Below are 12,057 nucleotides of genomic sequence, written 5' to 3' on the forward strand. Positions count from 1 at the left end.
GCATGTTATGTGTTCAGCTTCATCCATGGTCTGCTAGTAAACCTCCTGCCTGGAAATAGTCTGCTTTAGCTCCATCCATAGACCACAGCTGGGTCTCACGCCAGTCTCCTGGTTTCTACCACCTCTTCCACTGTCTTACTTTGTGTATCTTTGCATTGTCTCTGGTGTGACAGTACACCATTCCTTGTTCACACAGGGTTCTCACGAAGGATAGGCTGCACTTTGACTTTTTTTTCTTGATGTGGCTATAACCCTGTGTCACTTGTCTAAGATTGAGAAACTGATAAATTATCATCTCAGCATTCTACATACTTTATTTGCATGATCTCATCTGAAAGGTGTTGATGGCCAGGTATATAGGGAATTTCATTGCTAGCCCAAAGGAAGTAACTCTCTGCCAATTTGAGTCCACCAGTAGCTTTGCAGGAGAAGGACAAGGCGGTCTGTTTCTGTGTCATTTACAGCCTCCAAAGACCCGCTACCAAGCACCAATACCACTCAGTCAAAGAACTAGCTTAGGAAACAGCATCAGTAATTCACTGTAGTGTACACACATATATACACATATGAATGACAGAGACCATAGGTAGCCAGAAAAGCCTTGTTTAGGTTTGATGTTGTCATTGTTACGTGCTGTCAAGTTGCCTGCCACTAATATAGATCCTGTGTACAATAGCCCAAAACCCTGCTTCATCCTGTGCTAATCTCATTGTCTCCGACACACCTACCCCCAATACTGAATCAATCCATCCTTTTGAGGGTCTTCCTCTCCTGCACTGTCCCTCCACACTCCCAAGCATGACATCCCTCTCCAAGGACTTGTCCCGCCTTGCAACATGTCCAGAGTATGTCAGACGAAGCTTCAGAATCCTTGTCTCCAAAGAGTAGCCTGCTTTCACACTCTCCAGAATCTGTTTGTTTTCTAAGTAGTCCATGGTACATTCAATACTCTTCTCCAGCACCACAACTTAAAGGCATCAATTCTCCTTCTATCACCGCTGTTCACTGTCCAGCCTTCTGATGCATAGCAAGAGATTGCAAAGACCATGGTTTGTATCGGGCGCACCTTAGTCTCCAGACTGACTTCATTGCTCTTCAGTACTTTGGAGAGGTCTCTGACAGCTGACTTTTCCAGAGCATTTAATCTTTTAATTTCCTGGCTCCTGGTTCCAACAGTGTTGACTGTGGAGCCAAGCAAACTGAAGCTGTTAACAATCTCGATCTCTTCACCATCAATCATGATTCTGCCAGTCGGCCCATTGGTGAGAATCTTTGTTTTCTTGATTTTGAGCTTCAATCATATTGAAGGCTGCAGTCCTTGACCTTCTGCAGCAAGCGCTTCAGGTCCTCCTCCATTTCAGCAAGCAGGGTTATGTCATCTGCGTAATGCAGATTGTTGATGAGTCTACCTCCAATCCTGATGCCACACTTCTCATAGAGCCCAGCCTCCCAGATAATCTGTTCCACATAAAGATTGAAAAGGTATGGAAATAGGACACATCCCTGGCACACATCCCTTTTCATTTTGAACCATGTAGTGTTTCCTTGCTCTGTTGTTCTGATGATTGCCTCCAGGTCCAAGTATAGATTTTGCAGGTTTAGCTCTTTTAAAAACATATGTGTTTTGGAGACTTTGAGGGGGATTTTTCCTAAAGTTCTCAAAAGTGTAGTGAGTTGCAGTGGTGCCGAGGTTACCTGGCTTGGTTAGAATGGTGACCCCTTGTGTTTGGCTTGTTGTCTGTTAAATGGTGGGTTTGCATTAAGTGCTCCCTGAGCTCAAATTCATGTGAGGGTAGAAGTGACTGTGCCTGAATGCAGCATGAGAAACACCTGCTGTGAAACAAGAGAAGCTGGTTAATTGTGGGGCCTCTGATGACATGCGTTTCCTACCTGGAAGGAGAGTCACTGTCCTCACTGGCCTTAGCAGTTCTGTTGCAACAACAAGAGTGGTGTTTGAAGTCTGCTTCCCATCACTTAGTTAAGGTAGAGAAATGAAAAGGGAAAAAAAAGGTCATGATGAAAAATAGAAACAGTACTTATAAAAACCTTTTTTAAAACAATGTACTTTAAAAAAGAAATGTGCCAGTGGTGCTGGTTGTCAAAGTGAAATGTCTTTTAATTCCTCTTAAACCTCTTTAAGTATCTGCTGGGGAATGTTAAATCAACCGGAGAATTTCTGGTATCATGTTGCCCAGAACCCATATTGTATTGCCTGCCTGGGTGTTCCCTAGAGATTTTCACTTTCTGCCGCTGGCGTCGTTGTGATGCTTTTGGACTCACACTGACCTTAGCCCCCTCACCCTGGTGTTTTTGAAGTACCAGGCTCTGGAGTGCTGTCTCCAGCTTCTAAGCCCATAGATCATGCACTTGCTTTGTGCCTTACTACCGACTCGACGGCAGTGAGCTTGCTTTTTGGTTATTCATGCACTCAACATCCCCGTCCACACTGCATCTTTTACATCAGTGGAAGCTGAAATTAGATGTCTGTAATTTACTCTGAGAAATGAAGCAGGACACTGTGTTTGGGATGGAAATATAGTGAGGATGTCAAAGTAAATGTGACATAAAAAATCCCTCCTCCCCAAACTCCTAGTTTATTGCAGAGTACATAAAATCAAAGTGCTGGAGCACAGCTGCTCCCGGGGCTGAAGGTCCTGGTGGTTACAGCATGCTTTGGAAATTCATCTTCACCAGCTTTGCACTTAATGAAAATATTTGCTTTGCTTCATATAAACAAAGTTTATGGACTGGCTTTGCAACTAGGAAATGCTTTGATTCTCTGTTTTACCCTTCACTCCCCAATCTCTGAAACTCACTGTTGCCAGCTTCTCTTATATCGGAAGATTCCAAGTATTTAAGAATTATTTTGTGGGAATGAACTTCACTTTTTATTTCTGACATTACAGTAGATGTACCTCTCTCTTCTTCTCTACCGCCTTTTAAATTCTCTCTCTTTTGCCATTGCGTCAAACTTAACTCACAAGCAGATTTTCAGAGGCTATAAAGTGCGTGGGAGGAGTTTGCCCATTTTTTTTTCCTTTGGAGCTAGTGTTGGTTTCATTCGCCAGAGAGGTGCTGGCTTTGGGTTAGCAGTGCACCTCCTTACAGACTAGGGTACTAGGGCTCCCTTCTATTTAATTAAGAGTCTTGCAGTTTGGAGTTTTTCAGTATGGTCCAGGATAGAGAATGGGGACGAGTGCCTGTTACAGCGCCTTTGTGGCACAGTGGAACATACCCTAGTTATTTGACAGCCCAGATTCAGTCATTGTAAAGACAGCCCCAGGGTGGTGCAACTCTTATAGAACCACAGGGAGAAACCAGTGTACTTCTGTTCAGACTTCCACCCACTAACTCATGGCTTTATCTCCTTGCAAGTTCATATCTATCTCCTACTGTTTCCTTACTCAGCATCCACAAGTGGAGTGACCTGGCCCTCTTCTTATAGTCACTGTATCTGCTTACATTCCTAAGATGAGACCAGTGATTGAGACTGGTTATAAGATACTGGGCCAGAGAAAACAGCTGTTCCATATCCTCATGCAAGTTTCCTCAGAGCTGTGGACACTCAACCCTAATGGGGGTTGGCATTACAGTGGGCTCCCAGCTCTTCCTTAAGATCCGACTCATTGGAAGACAAAGAAGAGGCAGCTGGGAGGCTTCGTGCTCTGCTAAAAGACTCAAAGAATTAGATTTTGGAAAAATTCCAGGGTATCCTATGGTGGTGTAATAATAGTGATTAGGACCTTAGGAGTTAGTGACTCTGATATGTTAGAGTAAAACTGTGTGCAGGGCTGTGGAGTCTGTTGCTTTTCACATAGACACTAAGAAGCAATGTTGTTGTTATGTGCCATCAAGTCCCCTGATACTCATAGCGACCCTATGAATAACAGCCCTAAACCCTGCTCTATCCTGTGCTAATCTTACTGTCTCTGACACACCCAGTTACCCTAGTAACTGAATCAATCCATCTCATCAAGGGTCTTCCTCTCCTGCGCTGTCCCTCCACTCTCCCAAGCATGACGTCCCTCCCCAAGGACTGGTCCCGCCTTACAACATGTCCAAAGTATGTTAGACGAAGCCCCAGAATCCTTGCCTCCAAGGAGCAGCCTGGCTTCACCCTCTCCAGGTTGAACTTGTTTCTTCTCCTAGCAGTCCAGAAGTAACAGCCCTCAGTAACCGCTGCTTTTCTCCCTTCCTCAGGTATGAAAGTATTTGTCTTGGGGGCATTTTCATGAATATTATTGCTTTTGAAAATGCTCCTGAGTTTCTTTCTGATTCTGATTTCCTCTCTTTCTTCTCCGTCCTCCCCATTCAAATACCAATCCTTTGGCATTTAGTGATTTATCTTTAATTTCCAAAGTCTATTCAGACCTCTTCAAGTATAGCTGATCCAGGTAAGACTAAAATTTCCTTTTTGACAGGCAACTTTCCTGTTGTGAAACTTCTGGCTTTTCTGTTCTCAACTCTGTTCATTTTGCATAGTTTTTGGAGGTAAAGTGTGAGCCTGTTTGTGAGGTAGACATGTTTTCCTCTGCCAAAACCCTTAGCCACTGTAGTGGTCAATTCTTGTTTTATTCATGTTGCTTTGGTTTTCTGTTTTCACCTACCAGTCTTATGCACAGGTACCCACACTCTTTCAACCCCACACACACTCCCCATCCCTATCCCTGTCTGTATTTCTGTTCAAAAGTCCTGAGGTCAGAGAGTGACTGTACGTCACTGCCTCCTGCCATGAAATGACAGGAATAAAAATGAAACTTGGAACTGGTTAGTTTGAGTTTCAAGTCTTCTGAACTAAGATCTGCAAAAATATATTTACCTTCTTTCTTTGTGCATCCTCAGTTATTTGTTATTATACTCTAAAGGGAACAGGTGATTGATGGTGGAAAAACAACGGCAAGAGAGCATAATGTCTGAATCCTTAAGTACCTGGCAACTTTTTGATAGAACTGTCCCTTGATACTCCCTTGCTTGTATAATGTACACTGATTGCATCCTGTCTTCTCTGTCTCAGAATGATTAATTTCATGATTGATAATAACCTTGTTTGTCTTCAAGTTCACCTAGGAGTTGAAAACTAGGAATGCCTGCCTTATAAGCAACCCATAGTTCCAGTCCTGTTACTGGCTTGAGTTGGCTGGGTTTTAGGAATGTGAAGTCTATACCGTGGGGAATGTGGAGTAGACAGGATGAGAGAACAGATGTATATGCAGGGGAGGAGTGTGCAGGTAGGCTAGAGATTTTTATTAGAACAAGTGTAGACATTTTAATCCATTCTATCAACGTCCATATAAGACTAGTAACTTTCCGCCCTTACTCTTCTCACTTCAAAACATTACTGTGAACTACTCACATGTGACCTTCATCAAGTCTTTGATAAGTAACTTTCTGGACCACTGATTAGTTGGCATGATGTGGAAAAGGATTTGGTGACAGTTCGCTGAGGATTAGGAAGTGGTGCTTGATGTTTACTGTGTCAGGTTCAGCGTTGTAGGACTGGTAAAAAAATTAGAAAGAAAATTCTTTTAATTATATCCTAAGAATGGTCATATTGTAAGGAGAGACCGGTCCTTGGAGAAGGACATCATGCTTGGGAGGGTGGAGGACAGGCGCAGGAGGGGAAGGCCCTCTGGGAGGTGGATTGATTCAGTGACTGGGATAATTGGGATGGGAGTGTCAGAGACAGTGAGATTGGCACAGGACAGAGCAGAGTTTAGGGCTGTTGTACATAGGGTCGCTATGAGTCGCAAGCTACTCCACGGCACATAACAACAAGAATGTGCTAGTGGAATGTACACGGGGCGGGGAATTGTATACCAATGAAGGAATTTTTCTTTTACTTTTCAAAGAGAAGAGCAAACTGGGGGGTGGGGGCAGGGAGAAAAATGCAACAATGGATGAATGGAAATCCCAAATCTTTATAAATGTTCATTAAAATTAATAAATTTTTATTTTTTTTAAAGAATGTACTTCTTAGGAATATCAGTCTATTTGTAATTGTGTTCTAATTTACAGTGCTGTCTCTCCCCTCCAGGAGGTGACTTTGATCCAGAGACTACTCCAGCACTTCCTCCTGGACATGGTGGAGAATTTCCTGTTAACAGTGTTCCTGTAGCAGAGGACACCTACCGAGTGAGCTTGGCCAAAGGTGTCTCTATGTCTTTGCCTTCATCACCTCTGCTGCCTCGACAGTCTCATTTGGTACAATCAAGATCAAACAAGAAATCTCCAGGTAAACAAGCAATGAAATATACTCAAATGAGTTGCCTTGGCTTTATCAGTCACATTGTCGTCACCGTTAGGTACCATCGTGTCTGATTCATAGCAGCTGTGTGTAGAATGCAACACTGGCCTCATGTAAAACAGACCATCCTCGCAGTGGTTGCTGGGTCTGAGCTGGGGGCTCTAGTGCTGTGTCAGTCCATCTCACAGAGGGTCTTCACACTTTTTCATTTTGGGCATGTAGTCAGGAGGGACCAGCCTTTGGAGTATATTGTACTTGGAAGGATGGAGGAACACAGGAGGGGAAGACCAGGATGAGAAGGATTGAAACAGTCACTGAGGTAATGAGGTGTGATATTGACAGTGATACTGGCTCAGGATAGAGCAGGGTTCAGAGATGTTGTGCTGAGCTAGGGCCACGATGAGTCATGAGTCGTAGCTGGCATGATGGTACATAACAGCAACAATAGCAACAACTTAACCAAGCATGATGCTCTGCGAATTGGCCCTTGTTAATAATGTGTCCAAAGTATGTAAGATGAAGTCTTACTGTCTCTGCTTCTAAGGCACATTCTGGCTGGACTCTTTTAAAATAGATTTCTTCTTTCTCCTGGAGACCCATTGCATACTCAATATTCTTCACCAACATCATAATTAAAGGACATTAGTTCTTTGATCTTCTTTAGTCATTGTTCAGCTTTTGAATGTATTTGAGATAACTGAAAAACTCTGGGTTGGGTTAGATACACCTTATTCCTCGACTTGACATCTTTGCATTTTCACACTTTAAAGAGGTCTTTTGGGGGAGCTCTGGTGGCTTAGTGGCAAGAAGCTGCAGCTACAATCCCAGAGGTGCACGGTTCGAATCCACCAGATGCTCTACCGGGGAAGGAGGGGCAATCTCCTCCTGTACCAGTCAGATCTGATTTGATGGTACACGCACACAAAAATAATAAACTAAAATAAAGAGGTCTTTTGAAGCACATTTTTCCAGTGCATGATATGTCATTTGATTTCTTGACTGTTGCTATGTTGACTGATGCTAGGCATTGATTCTAGATCCAAGTAAAATAAAATCTTTAACAATTTCAATGTTTTATCCATATATCATGAGATGATGGGTCCATTTGTGATGACCAAGAAGCACATGTTTTCCTCTCCAAATGAACAAAATGAAACCTCCAGGGTTTCCTGTAGTAGCAAGTGTAGTTACTAAGGTAAAGACTGGGGAGCTGTGGCAACGTAGTTTTAAGGAGTTGTGCTGCCAACTCAAAGGTTCACATCGACCAGCTACTCTGCAGGAGATAAATGAGCAATCTCCTTCTATTCTATTACTTAGAATAAATGTACAGCCTCTGAAACCTGCTGGAGGGTCACTGTGGGTTGTTTCTGATTAAACAGTATATTATAACAACAAAGTAAAGACAACATGCTTAAAAAAATATATCAGCAGAGCTACTCCAGAAATACTTGTTTATTCTCCTTTGTATAAACTTTGGTGAACTTGTAAGCCTTCTGTTTGCCTGGACTGTGGGCCAGCTCAAGCCTCACTGTGTTAGTGATTAATCACCCTGATGATCACTGATGGACAGTGGATCCAGCTGTGACACTCAGATTGTATGTTTCCCCCCCACCCAACGACTAGGTGACATTGCATCTCCCATTCCAGGCACCTTTGGTGCCTATTTTGGAGAGTTCAGCTGTTTTTAGAACTATCACATCTTCCACATCAGTGGTCTTGGATTAAGTGAAAGAGGCTATCAGATTTCTGCTGTAAATTTATTTTTCAGTTCCTGTTTCTTCCTTATATAGCAACTCTGTGGAAGATCTTAAATCCATATTCTAAAAGCTATTCAAATTGTATGGGAGCTCTGATGGTGTAGTTTGTTGGGAGTTGCACTGCTAACCCCAAGGTCTGTATCTCTCTGGTGGTTCAAATCTACCAGGGGGATGGACACTCTCCTCCTGTGTGATTTAGAGCTTTGAAAATCTGGTAGATGCAATCCCAGAGGTATGCAGTTTGACTCCACCAGATGTTCTGCTGGAGGACAATCTCTTCCTGCACCAGTCAGATCTGATTTGAGGGTATAAACACAAAAATAATTTAAAAAAAAAAGAAAATCTAGTAGAGGGCCAGCTCTAAGTTGGTTCTGACTTGTCAGCAATGGAAGAGAGAAAGACTTCAAATTATGGTTTGTTGAAGTATACCCTGATTATACTTGAGTGCGACAGTAAATGAATACACACACATACAGAGAGAGAGAGAGAGAAGGGGAAGAAAACCAGAGCACCATGAGTTTGATTCTGAAATTAAGATAGATTAGAATGAAGCTATGCAGAGTTTTCTAGGAGTCCCCATCACACGTGGTCTAAAAGCCATAACTGAAACATAACTAGCAGACTCTAAGAGTGTAGATACTGGAATGGTGCTTGTCAGAAATGTATAGTAATAAGATAGAGGGATCATTGATGTCAGTATATTCTGGGAAGATTATCCAGCATTCCTGATAGTGTCTGTACTTACAAATACCTTCGCTCTGTTCCCACCACCAGTTCCATGATTCAAATTAATCCCTTCTGCTTTGCTCTTCCTTATTCATTGTCCAGCCGGCACATGCAGATACCATGGCTTGAGTCAGGTGCACCTTTGTCTTTAAAGTGATATCTTTGCACTTTAATCAGGTTAAAAGCAAAATTACTAGTTAGAAGAAATCTTTTGGAAGAGTGCACAGTCTTTGCTGTATAACTTCTAAAGGTGCTAAGGGGCGGGGGGACATGGTGTTATAGAACATCATCAGAGTCTGCTTAAGTAAAAGTAAATGAAATTTACTGAGGGACAGAGATAGATGGTCTAAACCTGGAAATGTCCATTATCAGAGTGAACATGGTCATTCCGTTGGACCACAAAAGGAGATGTATTCTCGTACTGGGTTAGGTCAGTAACTAAAATTACAGAATTTGTAATTGGCTGAAAGACCATCAGGGGAGGTAAAAACAGGATATCTAGAAATGAGAGTTTTGCTGTGATGGTCACATAACATGTAAGTAGGATTACATGATTGATCAAAGGTAAAGGACATTTAGTTTGTTCTAGAGTATACGCAGGGAGACAGGCAGGACCAATAGGTCCATCCATTATGTCTTTTCTGGAGGACCATTATAAAGCTTTAAAGTATTTCAAGGACCTCTCCTCCTCCCCACCCATGCCTTTACATCTTGTGTATATTTGTCTATAATGACAAAGACCCCTTGGGGGGGGGGAGAAGATTAGATATCCTGCACTGGCCAAAACTCAGGAAAAAGAATGTCCTTGAAGAAGGTAGTGCAAGTCAGTACCAACAAACAATAACAGTTTACTGGCATCTCCTGGACTATACAAAGGTTTCCTGGGGCTGTAAATGTCTGGGAAGGAGATTACCCATCTTGTCTTTCCCGTGGAGAAGCTGGGGGAGTTAAACCACTAGAGAGGTGTCCCCATCCTGTTAGCAGTGCAACTGCCTACAGACCAGGCCACCAGAGCCCTACAGACCAGGCCACCAGAGCTCCCCAATGGGAAGGCTACATTTAACAAGGTAGCAGGCATGCCAAACCGTTGTCGAGACTAAAACGGAGTCAAATCTTTGCTTTTAGACTGCTTTGTTTACGCACAAACCATGTGCCTTTGATTTTAGACTCTCACACAATGGTTTACACAACCTATAATCTTGTTGGAGTGCCCAGGTTAAACTTTTCCAAAGATTTAAGATCTTGTGAATACTAACATTAAACATCAGTTTCCTTTTATTCCATGCGCTAGAGAGTTAAAATCTAAAGTCATTGTGGTGCTTTTAAAGGTCATGAATTGAGACTAGTAAAATAAGCTGAAGACAGTTTGTTTATTTACCATTTAGTATTTTATATTAATGTATTTGACTTGATTACCTCATCCAGTGAGTGTTTGAACTGCTTATAAAATTTGTTTTGAAAACTCAGATTTTTAAAAAAAGGTGGAAGCAAGGCACTTACATATTACTTGCTGTAAACTTTTAGCTTTCTCCATCTTTAGTAACTTTTTGCATTTAAGATTATCCAGAGAGAAAACAATTTATATTGATAAGTTATGAATTATCTGTGAAGAGAGCCTTACCCAAAATGTGGATATGTGGAATTATAAAAGTTCTGCTATCATTTCTTAACCTGCTGGGTATTTATTTATTCAAAGCAAGATCATTTGGGGCTTTAACTGATCATTTGGTGGTGGCAGGATTTCTCTGAATCACATGAAAGCATACTCATTTCACAGTGCACTTAAATGTGCTGGAAGGTTGTGAAATAGGTCTCTATTTCTTGATCTTTAAGTATTTGCCTTATTTGAGATGTCGTCATATGATTGATTGCCTTGTTGTTGTTGTTTTTGTGCTGTCAGGCGATCTTATGTACAACAGCTCTGAAACCTGCTGTATCCTGAGCCAATTTCATTGTCTCTGACACACGTACCCCCATTACCCTAGTCCGTCAATCAGTCCATCTCATCCAGAGTCTTCCTCTCTTGCACTGCCCCTCCCCCTTTCAAGCATGACATCCCTCTCCAAGGACTGGCCCCTCCTTGCAACATGTCTAAGGTATGTTAGACAGAGCTTCAAAATCTTTGCCTCCAGAAGCAGCCTCATTTCACCCTCTCCAGGACGGACCTGTTTGTTCTCTTAGCAGTCTATTATATGGGGCTACTCTTCTTTAGCCCCATAACTCAAAGGCATCAATAATTCTTCTATCATTCCTCGTCATTGTCCAGCTCTCGAATGCATAGCAAGTAACTGCAAAGACCATGGCCTACACCAAGAGAACCTTAGTCTCTAGACTGACATCATTACACTTTGGTACTCTGAAGAGATCCCTGACAGTAGATTTCCCCAGTGAAATTCATCTGAATATTCAGCTTAATGTTGAGGTTAGTGCAAGGGAAGAAGACACCTTAAATGTGAACTTAGTCTATAAGAACTCTTTTATTAGGACATTTAATAAAAAAAGACAGACTAACCATTCTGAAATGAGGATAGTGGTGCCTGTGTAATTCAACCTGCCAGTGGCCACTGCTTTTATTTTTAAGATTCTAAGCAGCATTGTGCATAGACTCAAGAGCACCTAACAATAGCAACAAGAAGCTAGTTTGACTGCTCCTGCTCTGATCCATTTCAGAGTACTTTCCCTTAGGACAAAGCTTCTTGGCAAGTTGGTGGTTAGGAAGATACTTAAAAAGCTGCTGAGTCAGGGTCAGAAAGTGCAATGAAGTGAAGAACCCTACACACCGCATGCTTTTTCAAGTTAAGTACATTATATTTTAAACTCTTAATACAGAGTAAAATGATGGAGAAAACCTTAAAGCTTGAAAACTAGAAATGGTGCTATGGTCACAAAGCATGTGTCACAAACTTTTATTTTGTTAGAATTTTCTTAATTTGAACAACACTGTTTATAATCATTAGCTGAAACTTGGAAACTGTTTTGGTATGAAGTGATTTCCTGTGCCAAGAATTTGACCCGTCTATCAGTACTTGGGGAAATTCTTAGAATGCCCTTTCTTCCCCCTCTGCCCTTCCTCCACCCTTATATCTCCCTGTCAGATTTCTTCCTTTGCTGCAAGCAGAGTTCCCACACTGCCTCTCTTGCCACATTATCTATTAAAATGGCTCTTTTATTTAAAAATTCAATATTTTAATTTTCTCATCAGCCTTGCCATTTCCCCCTTTTCCTGGGCTTAATGTCTGAGGGAGCTTCCTGTGTCTTATGATTGAGAGCAGGGAAGATGACTTCTCTACACTTTTTTTTTTTGGATTTTTGTTTTGTTTTGTTTTTAAT

General features: G+C 41.9%; 1 protein-coding gene across 1 annotated transcript in view; it reads left to right on the forward strand.

Moving 5' to 3' along the window:
- Nucleotides 1-12,057, forward strand: part of TANC1 (tetratricopeptide repeat, ankyrin repeat and coiled-coil containing 1) — a 223,375-nt gene that overhangs the window by 50,884 nt on the left and 160,434 nt on the right. Inside the window, exons 2-4 of the mRNA XM_006880820.1 lie at nucleotides 1,656-1,673; nucleotides 5,850-5,888; nucleotides 6,032-6,232. Coding sequence (XP_006880882.1) covers nucleotides 1,656-1,673; nucleotides 5,850-5,888; nucleotides 6,032-6,232 — 258 coding nt within the window. The remainder of the gene's footprint in view (nucleotides 1-1,655; nucleotides 1,674-5,849; nucleotides 5,889-6,031; nucleotides 6,233-12,057) is intronic.

This window comes from Elephantulus edwardii, unplaced genomic scaffold (genome assembly GCF_000299155.1).
Source record: "Elephantulus edwardii isolate Elephantulus edwardi_28Jun2011 unplaced genomic scaffold, EleEdw1.0 scaffold00010, whole genome shotgun sequence".
NCBI lineage: Eukaryota > Metazoa > Chordata > Mammalia > Macroscelidea > Macroscelididae > Elephantulus > Elephantulus edwardii.